The sequence below is a fragment of the Xenopus laevis genome, chromosome 7L (genome assembly GCF_017654675.1).
Source record: "Xenopus laevis strain J_2021 chromosome 7L, Xenopus_laevis_v10.1, whole genome shotgun sequence".
Taxonomy (NCBI): domain Eukaryota; kingdom Metazoa; phylum Chordata; class Amphibia; order Anura; family Pipidae; genus Xenopus; species Xenopus laevis.
In genome coordinates this window covers 119,867,814-119,888,894 of record NC_054383.1, presented here as the reverse complement: position 1 = coordinate 119,888,894, position 21,081 = coordinate 119,867,814, and the positions used below count along the sequence as shown (strand labels likewise).

Sequence of the window (21,081 nt, the reverse complement as noted above, 5' to 3'; positions counted from 1 at the left end):
TTCTGAGACAATTTGCTATTGGTTTTCATTTTTTATTATTTGTGGTTTTCAAGTTATTTCGCTTTTTATTCAGCAGCTCTCCAGTTCGCAATTTCAGCAATCTTGTTGCTAGGGTTCAAATTTCCATAGCAACCATGCATTGAATCGAATCAAGAGACTGGAATATGAATAGGAGAGGGACTGAATAGAAAGATGAGTAATAAAAAGTAGCAATTATAAGAGCATTTGTTTTTTTTGATGGGGTCAGTGACCCCCATTTGAAAGCTGGAAAGAGTCCGAAGAAGAAGGCAAGTAATTACAAAACTTTAAAAAATAAATAATGAAGAGCAATTGAAAAGTTGCTCAGAATTGGCCATTATATAACATACTAACTCCTGCATGTTACCTTCCCTGTTGGTGATATTAGTGTCATGTCCCTTCAGGAGGTCACCAGCAGATACAGGTTGGTGGGAATTTCCCCTTGTTGGTGGGAATTTCCCCTAGGCCACTTTCAATTGGTAATATCTCTTTAAAAGGGTGGTTCACTTTTCATTTAAAGGGATCCTGTCATCGGAAAACATGTTTTTTTCAATACTCATCAGTTAATAGTGCTACTTCAGCAGAATTCTGCACTGAAATCCATTTCTCAAAAGAGCAAACAGATTTTTTTATATTCAATTTTGAAATCTAACATGGGGCTAGACATTTTGTCAATTTCCCAGCTGCCCCTGGTCATGTGACTTGTGCCTGCACTTTAGGAGAGAAATGCTTTCTGGCAGGCTGCTGTTTTTCCTTCTCAATGTAACTGAATGTGTCTCAGTAAGACATGGGTTTTTACTATTGAGTGCTGTTCTTAGATCTACCAGGCAGCTGTTATCTTGTGTTAGGGAGATGCTATATGGTTACCTTCCCATTGTTCTTTTGTTTGGCTGCTGGGGGGGGGAAGGGAGGGGGTTGATATCACTCCAACTTACAGTACAGCAGTAAAGAGTGATTGAAGTTTATCAGAGGACAAGTCACATGACTTAGGGCAGCTGGGAAATTGACAAAATGTCTAGCCCCATGTCAGATTACAAAATTGAATATAAAAAAATCTGTTTGCTCTTTTGAGAAATGGATTTCAGTGCAGAATTCTGCTGGAGCAGCACTATTAACTGATTCATTCTCTAATTGTTTTTCCCCATGACAGTATCCCTTTAACTTTTAGTATGTTATAGAATGGCCAATTCTGAGCAACTTTTCAGTTGGTCTTCATTATTTTTCTAAAGTTTTGTCCATTTAGGAGAGGCCTGAACAGAAAGATGAGTAATAAAAACTAACAATAACAATACATTTGTAGCCTTATAGAGCATTTGTTTTAAGATGGGGTCAGTGACCCCCCCATTTGAAGTAGCAGAGTGTTGTACCGTGTTGGCCATAGATCAAAACCAGAAAATAAGAGTAGGTGATAACCTTTTATTGGATAACTGAATAGATTTAAAAAATGCGAGGACAATTCGCTAGGGAAAAAGCTCAGTGCTAGAGAAGTTCTGCATCGTTTCGCCTGTGAAAATTCTCTAGCAAAAATCCGATAATTGATCAAAGCGCGAACATGAACCCTTTCGCCAAAGTGTACTTCGACAGATTCAGCCTGGCAAACTCCCATTATAAAGATAGAGCAGCCACTTTTAAATCTACATTGCCTTTTCCGTGGTACTTTTCTCCATGGTGAAAAGTCTCTGGTGAATATTCTCTAGACAATTTTCCCAACTACTATTGTATAGGGAACTATACTGGGGAATTTTCGCAGAGAAGTGAGGTGAACTTTTGTGAAGTTAGGTGAAGAGAAAATTCAGACTTTAGTAAATGTGCCCCTAAAAGTAGGTGAACCACCCCTTTTATGATGTAGAGAGTCATATTCTGAGACAATTTGCTATTGGTTTTCATTTTTTATTATTTGTGGTTTTTGAGTTATTTAGTTTTTTATTCAGCAGCTCTCCCATTTCAGCCATTTGGTTGCTAGGATCCAAATTACCCAAGAAACAACAAAGAGTTGAATAAGAGACTGGTATATGAATAGAAGAGGACTGAATAGAAAGAGGAGTAATAAAAAGTAGCAATAATAAATGTGCAGCCTTAAAGAGCATTTGTTTTTAGATGGGTCAGTGACCCCAGGGCCGTATTTATATACAGGCCCCCCGACGGCCTGTGCTTAGGGCGGCACGGTTTTGGGGGCAGCCTGTTTTTTCATTTAAAAACCCTCCCCACCCTCCGCCATGGATTTCCATAGGAAATCCGGTGACGGAGCGGAGGGGTAGGGTGGCCTATGACCATCGGCGATGACGTCATTTCCGCTAAATACATGGCATGACGTCAATGCACAGGCCGCGTGACATCAATACCAGGGCCGGGCGCCCTAGGGACCCCGACTGGAAAGCCCTGCCCCCCAGCGCGAGCGAAAGAGCGTGAAAAAATGGACGGGGAGGGGCGAATGACGGAGGGAGAGTGACAAGAGAAAGGAGGGTGTAAGAGGGAAAAAGTAAGATTGAGAGGTACAGACTAGGGGTAGGCAGAAGACCATTTTAGAGGTAGCTGCCCAGCGACCCCCCTATTATTGTGCCCTAGGCAGCTGACTCCTAGTTCCTGCCCTGGTCAATACACACGCCATGTGATGTCAGCGCGCACAATGTATGGGCATGTTTAGGTTTGATGCCTAGGGTGCCAACAGCAGGGTCAGACTGGACATGGGGGGCCCACCAGGTCACTAACCTTTGGGCCCCCCGGGCGCAAACGTCGGTGCGCACGAGTGAACGAGACAGCGCAACATGAACGTCGGCGCATTCACAACAAAGGAGACTCGCACCCTCCTTCCAGCCTCACTCTCACCCTCCCTCAGGGCTGTCTGCTGCTTCAGAGCCTCAATTCATTTTATTTCGGGGCCCTGAGACCTGGGGATGGGGGGCTGGGCCGGCGGGGGCCTACGAGGGCCGGGGACCTGACACTGGCCATCAGACCAAAATACAGCCCTGAGTGACCCCTATTTAACATCTGAAAAGAGTCAGAAGAAGAAGGCAAATAATTCAAAAACTGTTAAAAATAAATAATGAAGACCAATTGAAAAGTTTCTTAGAATTGGCCAAACCTATAACATAATAAAAGTTAACTTAAAGGTGAAGCACTGAACCCCATAAAAAAAATCTTTCCATCCAGTGGGGGGGGAGAGGGGCTAGTTCTGTTCATTTTGACACTGCAGCTGAGCCGAGTACAGAGTATGGATTTTGAGGGAATGAGACATTTAGAATGAATATGGATCTCCGGCTATAGCGCAGCACAAGTGACAGAAGAAGATCCTGAGAAAGGTCAGCAGGTGGCGCAATGACGGCGCGTATGAGTCAGGCGGAAGAAGCTTCTGGAAGCAGCTGGAAAGGGAACGAGAGAATAAATACGAGCGCTGGGCTGATCCTTGAACAAACGTGTGGCCGCCGTGCGACTGTGACAGCGACTCTCCTCACTGTACCGACCTGTGGCGCTCGAGGCTCACCGCTACATCCTCAGGTACAGTTACATTACATACACCACTTTATAGCGCGGATACTAGTCACGTGGCAGTTGTGTATCCGATTTCCCGGCGTCCGACTTTTAGATTAGTAACAAGCGCACCCGCCCCTATAGAACTATATCTCGGGCTCCCCTGTTAGTGATTGTGACTCCTGTACACCCCGCTCTCTGTATGTGGGGAGTTGCTTCGTACAAACATTGCTTTATTATCCCATGCGCTGTAATGGGCTCCGCCATGACACCGGAAGTTATTCCAGCGTGGTAATGACTTTATATGTGCTTTAATAGCCCAGGACACCGGAAGTCCCAGCGTTGCAATGACTGCACCCCTTATGGGGGGGGGGGGGGGTCAGGCTTTGTAACCAGAAGGGCCGGGCCAGGTTTTTTTGGCACCCTGGGCTTCAATCATTCCCCCCCCCCACCTGGTATTGCACTACCATTTGCCCCCTGTGCCAGCAGCCATCGTGTTGCCCCATGTTCCTGTACCAATGGCAGTCAATCCCTCATATTGCTCCCAAGCCCCCAATCTGTACCTGTGCCATCATAAACCAAAACATCCATCATATTGTTACCCCCAATCTGTACCTATACCAGCGGCAGCCTTAAAAATCCATCATATTGCCCCAAACATCTGTGTACCTGTGCCAGCAGCCACCACAATGCCTCATGTACCTGTGCCAGCAGCAGCCAATCCCTTGTATTGCCCCCAATCTGTACCAGTGCCAGCAGCAGTCAAAAAGCCACAATATTGCCCCAAATATGTACTTGTGCCAGCAAGAGCCAACAATACATCATATTGTCCCCAAATATGTACCTGTGCCAGCAGCAGCCAAGCATCTATCATATTTCCCCTAATTATCTGTTTACCTGTGCAAGCAGCAGCCAAGATATTACCCACAAATATGAATCTGTGCCAGCAGCTGCCAAGAGGGAGGTGGGAAGAGCTTCTGCCCATAGTACGAACCACAGGCCAAATTGGGTTAGAACAGGCAGTTTATAAAATTGAAAAACTATTAAAGGGCAAGCAAACCAAGGTTTAAAATCCCCTTAAAAGTGCGCCCCCCCATGATTGCACCCTAGGCGGGTGCCTACTCTGCCCACCCCTAGTTCCAGGGGTAACCAGGTTTGAACTCTTCTCTCCCTGCGGAGAATGTACCACTTGTGCCATTTTCCTAAAGGACAGTTGTTTTCATACTCATAACACCCATACCCATACGATAGGGCAGCTTATGTTTAGATAAAGCTAATGAGCTCTGTATAAACAAACCCCTTTCCCTAGCTGCAGCCTGGTTAAGAGCAAGTTGATCTTTATTCTCCCTATAAGGCGTGGATAGACCAGGAAGATAAAAAAGTAAACAGTACTATAGATATTGGGATTGCACGCCCCAAAAAACTGCAAATACACAATGGTATGAAATATAAGAAAAATCTTTATATACAAAGGCTATTGCGCCGAAAAGTTGGGGTTAATTCTCATTGCTGGCAAGTGTAGGTTCTTTTTTGCCTCGATTCTCACAAATTGTGGTGTGGATCTTTATTAGATAATATTGCTGTATATACATGTTAATTTTTTGTTATGTGAGAGATTTGCTTATACAAAAAAAACATGTATAAAGATTTTTCTTTTATGTATTATTCAAAATTGTGCCCTCCCTTGATCTATATTCTTGGATAAAAAGAAAGTAAAACTGTGTTTAGCTTGGGAAATGACAAAAGCCTCCAGGCTTTAGCAAACGGGCAGATTCGGGGAGATTTAGTTGCCTGACGACTAATTGCCTCTTCTGCGGGGTGACAATCTCCCCGATTCTGCCCGTGTGCTAGTTCCCTTAGACAAGTCTTACTGTGGAGGCTGAGTTAAATAATTTTTTTTTTTTTTGTAACCTGCCAACTGTTCAAGGTTTTTTTTATAATTGAACTGTGTTCTATTGTTTTTTTGTTTGTGGGGCGTCGGATCTTAATACCCATATTAATATTGGTTACAGGCACGATTCTAGGTCCCAGGCTGCCCTAAATGGCTTTCCCAATGCTGCCCCCACACTCCTAAATTTTAAGTTATTGCTGGGGGCACATTTCTAGTGCAGAGAGCCAAGTTGCACTCTCTGTACGAGAAAAGCCGAATTTCATCTCTTCAGGCTTTTTGTCACCCCCTGGTAATAGGGTTGCCACCTTTTCTGGAAAAAAATACCAACCTTCCTATATATTTGTTTTTTCCCTATTAATAATATTGGGATCAACCATCATTTTTACCAGCCAGGCCGGAAAAATACCGGCCAGGTGGCAACCGTACCTGGTAACCTAAGGGGCACCTATCAGTACTCGCTTTATGACGGCAGCACCCCTGACTGATTTGCTTACATGATTCATTTATCAACAGGGTGACGTATACCATGGCTGACGGGGGACAAGATGGGAACAGACCACACCAACAAAATCTGCAGGGCCTACTTCATATGGCCATTGAAGCTGGAACCATGTCTGACTCTGCTCCCCAAACGGAGCCAATGTCAGAGGAGGTAGGTAATAATAAAGAGTACACTGACACTACTGGGAGATTTCCAGTACACTTATACTGTATTGGTGATCTCCAAGCTGTAGCCCTCTTGCTGTAAAACTACAACTCTCATAATGCCACCACCACACACTGTAATATGGGTTAAATGCAACAGCCCAAATTATCAATGTGTATATAAACAAACACACACACGTGAGAGACTCGGTACTCCCAAAACTTGCTTAAAAAATCCTTTATTAGTGCAAAATCAATGTTTTGGTCACATATTCAGACCTTTACCTCTTGATAGATCTGAATAACTTCTGGGAAAATAGGGGGATGTGACCGCTCTATTCATACTATGTCCCTTTGTCTGATACTTAGTGTTGGGGGATTATAACAAAACAGGAGATCTATGGGTGGTGATAAGGGATTTGTGGCCAGCTTGCCTGCAAGACAGCTGAGCTGCGGAGAAAACTGCAGGCAGAGCCAATAGCACTTTCAAGGAAACTGGAAAATCGAAATTAATGCAAATATAAAGGAGAATTTAAAAATATAAAATTATTAAGGGGTTGTCACCTTTACATTAACTTTTAGTATGATGTAGGGAGTGATATTCTGAGACCATTTGCAAATGGTTTTCATTTTTTATTATTTAAGGTTTTTGAGTTATTTAGCTTTTTATTCAGCAGCTCTGCAGTTTGCAAATTATTGAAGGATAGTGTTTCATCCCAAAATGCTCTTGCTCCTTTCTTGAGCTTTGTTGTGCAATCTCTGTATATTAATCTCTGCTATAATTAATAGAGATATTCGCTTCAAGGTTCTTGCCAAAATGGGTATTTATACTAATGCCCTATTCTGGCCAATCTCCGTGTGCAGCTTTAACAAGAATGGTGTTTATAGTGACTCTACTTCTCTGCTTTGTGCAACATCTCATGTGCTTGTTGCATTTGTCTCGATTGAAAAAGTGCTTGTTCTAAAAATCTGTATTGTTGTCTATTAAATCACAGCAGTCTCATTCCTTTGTTGTCCAGTCAGAAAGCAGAAGGAGATGTTGTAGAATACCCAAAGGGCAAGGGTAAAATGCACCACTTACTCAGGAGACCGAATTGTAATTCTCTTTATGTAATTATGGGAAAATGTTTTTTTTAAAGGGGATGTTCACCTTAAATCAACTTTTAGTATGATGTAGAGAGTGATATTCTGAGACAATTGGTTTTGAGTTATTTAGCTTTTTATTCAGCAGCTCTTCAGTTTGCAGTTTCAGCAATCTGGTTGCTAGGGCTCAACTTACCTTGGTAACCATGCATTGATTTGAATAAGAGACTGGAATATGAATAGGAGAGGCCTGAATATAAAAATGAGTAATAAAAAGTAGCAGTAACAAATAATGTGTAGCTTTAAAGAGCATTTGTTTTTAGATGGGGTCAGTGACCTATTTGAAAACATGGAAGAGTCAGAATAAAGAAAATAATTTTAAAAAACTGTAAAAAAATAAATAATGAAGACCAATTGAAAAGTTTCTTAGAATTGACCATTGTGTGACATGCTAAAAGTTAATTTTAAAGGCGAATCACCCCTTTAAGGGAATAAATGTGATCAGTATGGACAAATTTACACTTTGCACATATCAGAATTTTGCTATCCCGCAAGGATATTTAAATTAGGGATACACCGAATCCACTATTTTTGGTTCAGCCAAACCCCCGAATCCTTAGCGAAAGATTCGACAGAAAACTGAATCGAATCTGAATCCTAATTTGCATATGCAAATTAGGGGTGTGAAGGGGAAAAAATGTACTTCCTTGTTTTGTGACGAAAAGTCATGCAATTTTCCCTCCCATCCTCTAATTTGCATATGCAAATTCATATTCGGTTTGGCCGGGCAGACGGATTTTTCCATATCCCGCACCGAATCCACTATTTTGGATTCGTCCGAACCCCGAATCCTTTGTGAAAGATTTGGCCGAATACCAAATCCTAATTTGCATAAGCAAATTAGGGGTGGGAATACTTTTTTACTTCCTTGTTTTGTGACAAAAAGTCACACGATTTCCCTCCCTGGCCCTAATTTGCATATGCAAATTAGGATTCGGTTCGGCCAGGCAGAAGGATTCGGCCGAATCCTGGATTCGGTGCATCCCTAGTTTCATGTAGAGTTGTAATGAGTAGTGTATTTATAATAAGTGAGGATATTACTGAAACTTTAAGTTCATTATATAAAACATGGCAGTTTTAACCATTTTCATTTTTAAGGTTTAGTACTCCTTTAAAAAAAGCTGTTGGTAAAGATGGGGGTGATGGGGAAGCAGTTTTATGGCTTTTCTTTACTTCATGTGCAATAAAGTTTTTTAACTTAAGGCTGAAAAATGTCTGTGGTAACTATTCATATTTTTATTAACTGGTGTAGTAACTGAGCAATATAATAATTATCTCCCAACCTGCAGCCCTCCAGTTATTCAGCATGTCCTCTTAAGTCTAATTAGAAGTAGCATCGTTTTTTCTTGCGCTGAGGCTCCTACTCTTCCGGTACTGCCCTGGACACTCTCGTTTCCCAGGAAGAGTACATTTGAATTTTTTATTTTTGGTATGGGAAAATAAAAAGCTGATTTTGGTTGTTTCAGAGGAGGCAGTGGCTCCAGCAAGCCATGAATAGTGCTTTTTCTGGCCAAGTTGATGAGGTGAAGATAATGAAGGAATGCCTGAAAGAGTTAAGTAATGAAACACACAATGGCGATGAAGAAGATGCCAAAGAGCAGGCGCTGGAGCTGCTGGCTGATTTGTGTGATAATCTAGACAATGCCTCAGGTACGTCTTTATTGTTTTGGTGGTTTCCCTTCTGTACATCTTCTTTAATGTTTTGAACTACCTCGGTCACTTGCTTCTTTCTCATTCTGATGCTTTCCTTTTAACAGATTTCTGCAAACTGGGTGGCATGAACCTGCTACTTTCTCGTTACGTCAACTGCCCCCAAGCAGAACTGCGCTGGAGATCGGCCGACCTGATTGGCATATGCAGCCAGAATGTACCATTTGTTCAGGAGACAGCACTTCGCTTGGAAGCAGTGAATATTCTTTTACAACTTCTGGACCTTGACTCTAATGATCAAGTCAGGATAAAGGCCCTTTTTGCTATTTCTTGTAAGTATCTGTATAGCCGCAGCTAGAGCAATAACATCTGTGCATCTATTGTTAACTTGTGATTGCAAAAATATACCTATATTATGGGGCAGATTTATCTAGGGTCAAATTCGAATTTTCGAGGTTTTTTTTATGGCCAAAACTGTCAAATTTAACTAGGGAGTTATCCAAATTCGATTTCGAGTTTTTAAAGAAATTTGAATTTGATTTTCAAGCTTTATCATACTCTGGCCCTTTAAAGGGGAACTAAAGTCTAAAATAGAATAAGGCTAGAAATGCTGTATTTTGTATACTTAACTTACTGCACCACAAGCCTAATCAAACAAATGATTTATGCTTTGAAAGTTGTTCACAGGGTCAGCATCTTGTAACTTTGTTAAACATCATTGCAAGACCAAGACTGTGCACATGCTCAGTGTGGTCAGGGCTGCTTAGGGATCATCATAAATTATCAAAACATCACAAGTCAAATAATATCTGCCAGAAGCTGATAGAGCAAGACTATACAGACTGCACTGGGTCCTATGTTGTCATGTAATCTGTGGATTTTATCGTTTTTGTATTGTTTAATACAAACTTTCTCCAACTTTCCATAACCAGTGGCTGCAGCAAAATAATCCTCCAAATAGAATCCCAGTTTATCTGTTTAAATCTGGCTCCATGATCTTTGTCCCTGCAGCTGGAGTTAGAAACAGTAAAGGGGATGTTAAGGGGAAAAATAAAATCCAATACAAATCTACACAGTCGCCGACTGCTCTACAGGGAAACCAAAAAAGTTTGCGTGGCTGGGAAGTAAGGCAGCGGCTCCCCCTACTGTTCATAAGTATGATTGTTTCCCTGCAGAGCAGTTAGGGACCGTCTGACAATTCCTATCCACAGCAGTAAATGAAGGGAGAATTTCACTGCATACAGTCAGGTTTCAAATAAAAACCTGACTTTCTTTTTTTATTAAAGAAAGTAAAAATTGGATTTTATTTTTCTGCCTTTACATGCCCTTTAAATTCGAGTATTCGCCATCTGAAGCTTGCTGAATTACTGTACAAGTCAATGGGAGAGGCTCAGGGATCAATTTGGTGATGTTTGCAGCCTTCCCGACATTAGAGTTTTTTTTTCTCCGAATTCGATTCAAGTTTTCAGGTTGATCCTATTCACCTGATTTTTTTTTTTTTTATTTCGATTGGCTGAATTTCAAGTTCATTCGAGTTTAAAAAAAAACTCACATGAATTCGAAATTAGAACCTTGATAAATGTGCCTCCCTAAGTATAATTCAATTCCACAGATGATTAATCAGGATGATTACTAATTCTCAACCAGCACCTTATGATACATGGAAAATACTGACCATTTAGTGTAAAAGTAAGAGGCCTATCTTATGATTTTATAGGAGTAATTGTACCAACACCTACAATACGAGCACTGTATATATTCCTTCATACAAACGACTAACATCAGTGTTGAAAATCTATCGACACTCCTCTTGTTAACTAGTATTTCATTCACCTTATACAAGAAGAAAAAACAGCGGAGCACCGTAGGAGTCCAGTAAAAGTATTAAAAAATTAAAATTTTATTTAATAAACATGTAAAAGCAGATTACAGCAGCAGTGAACCCTGGCTGCCCGCTTAACGCGTTTCGTGGCGTCCTGCCACTTCATCAGAAGCTGACGGCAGCCAACCTTCAACTCCTTTAAAAACCCACATGTAGACACGCCCACAAAAACCATTAACCCCATATGACCCAAAAATGCAGTAACTCGTTAGAGAAACTAGGGACTACCATCCCCATAAGACATAGTGCAATCAAATACAAACAAATACAAAATAGCTAATATATATAATAACATGATTTGCAACAATGTAATTAGTATAAAATAAGTGACAATGTGCAGAATCACTCACCGTGTTACCAAATGCCTAAATCATTACATTCGTAGTAAACAGACATGTAAAAAGATCAAGGCCCACAGAAATGGTAAATAAATTAACCCATTCCAGTAGGTTAAAACTAGATGGACACAGATAAATCACCCATAACCAAAGACATTACCCACATAAAAAACACAAATCAAGGAGTCTATGGAACATTTAGAAACCCCCCATTAATTATTAATAAAAACATAATTCCCATTCCCTATTCATTCCCCCATATGCTTCAGTGGTTCTCAACTGATGAATCCAGAACACCTCCCTAACTAACAGCCTCCTATCAAGATCACCACCCCTCACATCAAATTGGGGCTCATCTATAATTTGAAATTGAATATCCATTACTCCTTCATGTTAATCTAGAATGTGTTAAGCTACAGCGGATTTACAGTCATTTCTACCCACCGCCGAAATATGCTCAAGAATACGTGTTCCTGCCTTTCTCAATGTTTTTACATACTGGGACCCACAAGCACATGTGACCAAATAGACCACTCCCTTTGATGTGCAGTTAAAATATTTATTGATCTTAAAGACTCCCTGTATTAGTAGCTAAAAAATCTTTCGAAACCTTAAGAAAACGGCATGATTTACATCTTGTTCTACCACTTCTGTAGTTCCCTTTATACTTAAGACAGTTATAAGATTTACCACCTTATACATAAATAATACAAAGGCTTTGTTTGTCACCTGTTCTTTCTTAAACTGGTTTCTACCTCTGCTTAGGCTTGGTACGGGAGCAAGAAGAAGGACTTGCTGAGTTCCTGAAGCAAGATGGCTTCTCTGTGTTAATGCGAGCCATGCAAAGTGATGCTCAGAAACTAAAGGTCAAATCTGCCTTCCTGCTGCAGAACCTTTTAATAAGTCACCCAGAACACAAAGGTACGGAACAGGGAAGTAAAGCAAGATTTGTATGTGTGCTCTCAGTAGGGCTGCCTCTGGTGCAGGCACTACACAAGCTACATTAGCTAGTGGGTCCTCCTAATGGCACCAGATTGTTTGTTGATATAGTATATCATAGATATATAAGAGATACCCCACTGGTGCTGGTTTTATGTAAAATGCAACGTGACATAGATCACTAAAAGGGAGGTGAAATATACAAATTAGCTTACATAGGGAAAAAGTAAAATAAAAAAGTGAAATTTTGGGGGGTACTTGATATCCATTTAAGAAAAGAATTCTAGCATTAACATTTAGGGGCAGATTTATTAAAGGTCGAGATGTATTTAAAGGAAAACTATACCCCTCAAACAATGTAGGTCTCTTTAAAAAGATATTGCTCATATGTAAAACCCTGCTTCATGTAAATAAACCATTTTCATAATAATATACCTTTTAGTAATATGTGCCATTGGGTAATCATAAATAGAAACACACTCACGTGCACACCCGAGCCCTATGAAGTGGTAGACCCGGTGCTCGGACCCTAGGAAGTCGGCACTTCCACAATACGACAGGAACGAAGAAAACAGGTACCGGCACACAGGTGCAATTCAAGTAGGGGACTTAACCCTTACGTGTTTATTAAGTCAACACAACGTTTCGGGGGCAAATCCCCCTTCGTCACCTGACGAAGGGGGATTTGCCCCCGAAACGTTGTGTTGACTTAATAAACACGTAAGGGTTAAGTCCCCTACTTGAATTGCACCTGTGTGCCGGTACCTGTTTTCTTCGTTCCTAATCATAAATAGAAACCTGCTATTTTAAAAAAATAAGTGCCACCCCTGGGATCGTATGATTCACGGTGCACACAAACAAACCATACATGTTGGGTCACATGAGCCAATTAATATACAGAGTTCTGTCTTTTGCTTCAACACTTCTTCCTGTTAGAGTTGAAGTATTTCTGGTCAGGTGATCTCTGAGGCAGCACACAGACCATCACAAAATGGTGGCTCAAGGCAAGAGATGTAAAAGGGCAATATTTACTTAAATATATATTCCAGTTTGGCAAGATTCTTTAATATGCCACTTAATTTGATATAAATTATCTGTTGCTCAAGTATTCATTTTGGGGGTAAAGCTTTCCTTTAACCTGAAAAAAATTCAAATTTTCAAGGGTATTTTTCAGTCAAAACTCAAATGTTTGGGTTAAAAATAAAACTTGAATTTTTTGGGGGATTTATTATAACCCAAAGCTGGAAATGGCTTGAATCCTGTCGAGGTCATGTAGGAGTCAATGTCAGAGGTCCCACTATTTGAAGATGCTAATAGCCTTCATGATGTTCAAGTTTTTTTCAGTGGGTTTTGCGCTATAACTCAATCCATTTGGGCTTTTTTCCGTGGAGTTTCGGTTTGTCCAACGCAAATTCACTGATTAGAGTTTTTTCTAAAATTAGAAAAAATTTGATTTGTGAGTTCATTCGAGGTATAAAAAAAAAAAACTCACAAAGCTATAAAATTCGACCTTTGATAAATGAACCTCTTAAAGTGTCTCAAAATAGATGTAGACCTTACTAAAATACAGATCTGTTTCTTGCTTTACAGGAACCTTATGCTCTATGGGTATGGTACAGCAGCTGGTATCTCTGCTACACACTGATCATAGCCCTTTCCATGAACATGTGTTAGGTGCCCTCTGCAGGTGAGTAACATACTGGGTTATAACCACTTTTTTGGGTTGAATTGTTTTATAGCTCAGACACTGTAAGATCCGCTTGTTTGGCAATGTCACCAAGCGAGCGGATCTTACCCGATATGCCCACCAACGGCAGGGCGATGAATCTGATCGTTCAGCCCTAGGGCCAAACTATCACATTATAACTGGCAAAGGGAGCCGACGGGTTGTAGGACAGCATCAACTAGCCGACGTGGTCCTCAATAGCAGGAAAATTCAAACCTACCCGATCGATATCTGGCTGATTTTTTTGGGGCAGATATTGATCAGGGAGACCAGTCAGAAGCCCCATACACAGCAAGATAAGCTGCCAAATTGGTCTAAAAGACCAATAACTGCAGTTTTAATCTGCCCGTGTATGGCCACCTTTAGGGAATGAATGTCCCTGAATATTGTTTTGTTGCAAACAAAAGCAATGCTACATTTGGGTATCGGGGAAAGGAACATAACTGTTTGCAATATTGTAACCTGTATTTTTTCAGATTGCATGGCTTATATATTTAATACACAGACAGGTTCTAGGCTTTTTACAGGTTTGATTTAAAGGAGAAGCAAAACCGAAGTTAAAAAAAACCCTACCCTACATAGACCCCTCCCTCCTCCCCAGCCTAAGTGTTACCCCAGCAAATGCCCCTAACTTTTTACTTACCTCTGAGTGCAGATTCAGGCTTCAGAGTTCACAGGCGCCATCTTCTTCTCTTCGGTAATTATCGGAATGAGACTGGTGTGGCGGCACATGCGCAGTTGGAGCAATTTTCTGTTTCCCTACAACTGCGCATGCACGAAATTCAAGAAAATATACCGAAGCGCCGGTCTCATTCTGAAGATTACTGAAGCGGCTGAAGATGGTGCCCGTGAACTCCGATGCCTGAATTTGCACCGAGGGGTAAGTAAAAAGTTAGGGGCATTTGCTGGGGTAACACTTAGGCTGGGGAGGAGGGAGGGGTCTATGTAGGGTAGGGTTTTTTTTAACTTATGGGTTTGATTCTTCTTTAAGGAAGATTGGGACCATGATCTATAAACACAAATTTTCTTTTAAGTTTTGTGACCGATTTCCCACAAGCGGTGTCTGAGTGTCGGGTCCCAGAACTAGCATTTGAAGATCTTCTCAAAGAACGATGTCAGCTGCTAGAGAAAAAAGAAGAGTTTCAGGTAAGAGACGCACTGTGCTATTATTGTTAGAAGAAGAAAAAAAAGTGCCATATGCAAATTAGGGATGGGGAGGGAAATTGCATGACTTTTTATCACAAAACAAGGTAGTAAAAAATCGTTTCACCTTCCCACCCCTAATTTGCATATGCAAATTAGGATTGTTTCAGTATTCTGCTGAATCTTTGGCGAATGATTCGGGGGTTCGGCCGAATCCAAAATTAGTGGATTCGGTGCATCCCTGTTTAGAAATGATATATTACTTTCAAAAATCTTCTGATAATATTATTGAAGATATAGTCAGTGCTTATGGACCCAGACAGTTAATCACTGTAGGAAAATTGGTAAAAATGTTGGTGTGTTCCTTATGGTTGAAACTACAGAGCTGTCAGCGGAGACATTACTCACATGCACAAGCCTAAGCTACCAGCCTGCATTGCCCGCCATAGGAAAGAATTTGGGATTGTCTTAAAAAAGCAGTAGATGGCATGTTCATAGGTAACAGTGCAGCCTGCCAAGGTGCAATAATCACTTAAAAACATGTGCCATATATACTAGGTTTTTCCACTGGCTATAATGTTCTACGACAAAGCAAATATCTGGTTGCAATGGATTATCAGATTTGATGCAAATCTTGGGGCCACACAAGGGTCGGGGGCCCCAGTTGGACAGCACTGATTTATGCTATACTATCCTACACTAAACTGTGCCTCCTTCTAAGTCAATTTCTCAGAACGTATACTCATTACTATGGGCAACATATGACCCAGTGAGGCATGAAACATTATCATTTTTAATCCAATAAAGCACTTTTCTGAACCCACCAAAGCTCCAGTGTGCTCCAGCTTTTGTGCATTACTATGGATATGGCCTCATTAAAAACATACTTCCTGCAACATGTTTTTATGGAACAGAGGTAGATGGGGTGAGGCTACAAATCTTGGATTCTAGTGCTGACAGGTTCACACAGCTGCTGGGGCCCTGTTTAACTGCACTGTACAGTTCTAGGTGAATTCCTTCTTTTACTTCATTGTGCAGCAATTCAGCATTTGTTTTTGTACTAAAGCTTGATTGGGTCATAATAAGGGGCTCAGGCATATACTGTATGTTGAGAGGACCTCATCAATGGCCAGATGTAGTCCTTCTCCAACAGGATATTAAAATATACCAATACCCATATTGGAGTCAGGCCTATAAGGAGCCAGTGTAGTAACATACAGGGGGTTATTTATCAAGGTCCGAATTTTTCTAAGTATTTCTAACATAAAAATCTGATCCTGACTGCCCAAATGGACCTTATATATCATTAAAAAAAAAAGTCAGAAAAAATTGGGTTGGGCAAAAATCTGATAACTTCGGAGCTTTGCCCAAAAATTTTTCGTACTTTTCCACAAATACTATGACTGTTTGGTCCAAGAAACTCAAAATTATTGGATATCAGACCGGACAGAAGCGCAGACACTGAGACCTTCCCCATTCATTGATTTATACAGGATTTTGAGATGCCGGATTTTTAGAGTCAGACTTACAAGACCATCTGGCTTTAATAAATTCCGAAAAATTTGTAGTAATTTATTTTTTTTAAACGACGAATTTTGGCTATTCGGAGCATAATAAAAACCCCCCACAGACTTACACTCTATAAATGAGCGAGGTAGGCACAAAACAAGTAACGCTGTACATGTTATTTATATAAAGACTGTTTGACTTTATTACCTCTGGTCTGTACGTTAGTGTTTTTGTGGAGTGCAAGCCCATATGTTACTAAGGCTGCCCTATGGCTGATGGTTTGGGGCTTGGCACCCAAACACAACATCTGAACTGGTGAGGTTCTTTTTATTAAGCAATTTGGGGTCTCCTCTCTTTTATGTGTGTCCATAAGGTGCCAACTCTACAGGTATTAATCATTGGTAGCCTTACAGAGCATTCGTTTGTTAGATGGGATCAGTGACCCCCATTTGAAAATTGGAAAGCGTTGGAAGAAGACAAATACAGTAATTCAAAAAGTAGTAATGAAGGCCTGTTGAAAAAGTTGCTTAGAACTAGCTGTTCTATAACATACTAAAAGTTAACGTAAAGGCGAACCACCCCTTTAAGTAGGCCAATAGGTGATCATACATGGACCAGTTGTTATTGCTACTTTTTATTACTCCTCTTTGTTTATTCAGGCCTCCTATTCATATTCCAGTCTCTTATTGAATGAATGTATGTTTGCTAGGGTAATTTGGATCAGTTTAATCCAGATGCTGAAATTGCAAACTGGAGAGTTGCTGAATAAAAAAGATATATGACCCACAAATATTAAAAAATGAAATCCAATTGCGGATTGTCTCAGAATATCACTCTCTACATCGTATAAAAGTTAATTTAAAGGTGAAGAAAGAAGAAATTGCTAGCTCAAACGTTCCAAATATTAAAGTTCGTGCAGCTGTAGTAGTTCCAGGGGTCTGTGTAACCCCAAACGTACAGAAAAAAAATAAAACTTGGAATAAACAGCTTTCAGGCAGTGATTTTCAAACTGCAAATTTCCATTTATTTTAGCAGTGTAAAACACTACGTTTCGGGTAGAACCCTTTTTCAAGTGTATACTTGTATGTACACTTGAAAAAGGGTTCTACCCGAAACGTAGTGTTTTACACTGCTAAAATAAATGGAAATTTGCAGTTTGAAAATCACTGCCTGAAAGCTGTTTATTCCAAGTTTTATTTTTTAATTTAAAGGTGAAGAACCCCTTTAAAGGGGACCCGTCACCCCAAAAAATTATTTAGAATCCTATTTTATCACATCAGTCAAGTAAAATGAACTTTAATAACACTGTATAAATTATTTGAATCTTGTTTCCATCAGTCTGGGAACTCAAAAGTATAGCAAGCAGGCAGGAGCCATGTTGTGGACACTGTTATTAAGACAAGTCTTGTATCATCTCAGAATCTTGTTTGTGCACCAGAATGGGGGACCTGATGTCCATCCTCATGTCCTGGTTACACAATTAAATGGTAAAGAGAACGAGGGAATGTGAGGAGAGCAGTGACATGTAGGAAGTGCTGAATGGAAAGTGAAAGTAATTGTCTGCCCTGCCTAAAGGTGGCCATAGACTCAAAGATCCGCTCATTTGGCGACATCGCCAAACGAGCGGATCTTTCCCCGATATGCCACTAACGGCAGGGCTATATCGGGGGTAATTCGAACGTTCGGCCGTATGGCCGAACGATCGAATTACGATGCGCCAAGGTCGGTTTAAAATCAAACCTTCCCGATCGATATTGTGGCCAGATATCGATCGGGAAGACCCGTCGGAAGCCCCCATACACGGGCAGATAAGCTGTCAAATCGGTCCAAACGACCGATATCGGCAGCTTTATCTGCCCGTGTATGGCCACGTTTAGGCATGGAGCTGGAGCCAGTCTGTTCTGAGGACCATAACCGTGCAATCTTGTTCCATGTCCATGTTTTCTGACCAGTAAGCTCACTTTTATTTTCTTATGAAAGGTAGAGTTCTCTCTCTTGCAGGATAAAACCATAGTAAGTGGTAGAAGTGCAATAGAATGCTTTAAAACGTTACCTTTTCATTTAGAACAAGTGAATTTCTCCAGAGAGGCAATTTGTAAAGCCAAATTCAGAATGGGTAATTTACCATGAATAAATGATCACTGTAAACTACAGAGCTTTGCTAACCACTCATTTACTTGTTACATTTGATTTGTACATTTAGGTCTAAACAGCTATTTGCTTAAACCCTACAGCCTGCACTCTGCAATTAAACCTAAGCTTTTAATTAACTTGGTGACTAATATGAAAACTACCAGGCTTTGTATTTTTCCCCCCCATCTGCCTTACTGCTATTTTCCTCTTCTTCCTACTCTTGCTAGACCTTAACATAAGCAACGGCCTTGGTCGGCTGTTACCAGTATTGTGCAGTATTTTGCACTGTTAAAAGGGGTTACTCTATGACATATAGAGAGTGATATCCTGAGACAATTTGCAATTGGTTTTCATTTTTTATTATTTGTGGTTTTTGAGTTATTTAGCTTTTATTCAACAGCTCTTCAGTTTATTTCAGCAATCTGGTTGCTAGGGTGCAAATTACCCTAGCAATCATGTACTGATTTGAATAAGAGACTGGACTATGAATAGGAGAGGGTCTGGATAAAAAGATAAGTAATGACAATACATTTGTAGCCTTACAGAGCATTTGTTTTTAGATGGGGTCAGTGACCCCCTTTTGAAACCTGAGAAGAGTCAGAAGAAAAAGGCAAATAATAAACTATGAGGATGAAAAGTTGCTTAAGTTAACTTAAAGGTGAACCACCCCTTTAATATCTTGAATGTGTAACAGGAGTGAATGGCACAAGTTCAGGATACTGGGGCAGTCGGCTCCGATAGAAATGGCAGAGAATTGTCAGCAATTGGACAGCAGGGGGCGCCCCTGTTACACATTCATTATAATTGCAGTGAACAACTTCTATCTGGTGTGGAGAGATGTGACTTCAGTTTATTATTGTGCTCTTCCGGAGGAGTTCTGATTAGAATGGTTGTTGTATTTACTGATGGATGGCACTAATAAAAATAAAAGTATGTATGAGACCTGTTACCCAGAATGCTTGAGACCTAGGGTTTTCCGAAAAAGGGATATTTCTGTAATTCGGATCATTATACTGTAAAAAAAATTAGTTGGTATAGAACAAAAAAAAGACAAATTGCTAAGTCTTTATTAAGAAATAACTTGCCAAAACTCCGCTTGTGCTCACAACAATCCATCATGCGGCACTTGATTTCATCTCCCTGGCTATCTACTATAAGGAAAGGAGAAATTGCGAGCCGCACAATGGATAGCCGGATCGCCTTTTCTGAAGAGGAGCACAAGCAGAGTTTCGGTAAGTTATTTCTTAATAAAGACTTAGCAATTTAAAAGTTTAATTTGTCCTTGTTTTTTTTGTTTTTTTTTTCTATACGAATGATTTTTTTTTTTTTATAAAAATTGCTGTTACTGGTCCTTTTAACTCTTCTAAGAATAATTTAAACATTAAACCCCAATAGGATTGTTTTGTCACCAATAAGGATTCATTATATCTGAGTTTGGATCAAGTAGTAATTTTGTGTTCTATTATAACCGAGAAAAGAGGAAATGTAACACTAGGTTGGGGCCTATAATACTTCATCCCAGTCTTAACAGACCAAACTTTCCTCTCGTTAACAGCTTTTATTATTTCTATGCTACATATTGTCCTTTGCTAAATGAATTTTTTTTTCTTTATTTAGGAAGAGCTGGAGTACTGCAAGAGTCTTCTACAAATCTGCTTTCAGAAAACACCAGAAGACCGTAGTATGGATAGATGATAGTAGAAAACGCCATTATGAAATGTCTGCCTCGTGATGGGGCAAAAACAAATGAATGCAATGCTGCTGTTGGGATTTGGAATTACATCTCAGATGTATCAAATCTTTGTTTCAAAAGAGGGCTCTGGGATTCCTTTTATATTGTTAAATAAAATATTTAATGTGTACAAGTATAACATTCCATGCATATTGTATCTATTTGACCTTCTGAATTTGTAGGAGCATTATAAAAGTTAATGTTTATGTCTTTGTTATGGTTGGAAAATTATATCAAACATCATCCATCTGTAACTAGCGTTTGCTTTTACTTACTGTAAGGGCTTCTCTGCATGACTTAGCCCTACATATATTAATAATCATCATTTATTTATATAGCGCTGTCAAGATACGCAGTGCTTTATATATAATGGGATGCCATGTATAGTTGCACTCTAGGATAGGTTCTTGGCTGCTTCAAAACTTGGCACATGCACATTTCTCGACCAAAGTGACATGGAGCTGCATTTCTTTAAACTCAGCTAAACGTGCTTCTGGGTTGGGCATTGCAGGGGAACAAGGACTTAAAGGAGAACTTTTAGCTTAACTAAATAGCTAGAAATGTTGTACATTATGTTTTGGGCTTTTGTATCAGCCCAAGGCAACCACAGCCCTTTAGCAGTAAAGATCTGTGTCTCCAAAGATGCCCCAGTAGCTCCCCATCTTCTTTTCTGCTGATTCACTGCACATGCTCTGTGCTGCTGTCACTTACTGAGCTTAGGGACCCACTCACAATATACAGTACACATAGAATAGAAATGTCACAATATAAGGCTGATTAGTAATTAATACAGATAATTACTACATGGCAGCACAGAAACCAGTGCAATTAGCATCAGAATGTAATAATCAGCCCTGTAGCATC

The 21,081-nt window shown here is 40.2% G+C and overlaps 1 protein-coding gene across 1 annotated transcript; it reads left to right on the top strand.

Annotated features, from left to right (window-relative positions):
• The first annotated feature begins 3,384 nt into the window (after positions 1-3,384).
• Positions 3,385-20,471, top strand: hspbp1.L (HSPA (heat shock 70kDa) binding protein, cytoplasmic cochaperone 1 L homeolog). The gene is given in 8 exon segments (NM_001127800.1): positions 3,385-3,513; positions 5,891-6,029; positions 8,632-8,815; positions 8,923-9,147; positions 11,801-11,956; positions 13,565-13,661; positions 14,735-14,846; positions 20,103-20,471. Coding segments are annotated over 7 exon segments (978 nt in total). The 5' UTR covers positions 3,385-3,513; positions 5,891-5,903; the 3' UTR covers positions 20,181-20,471.
• The last annotated feature ends 610 nt before the right edge of the window (positions 20,472-21,081 follow it).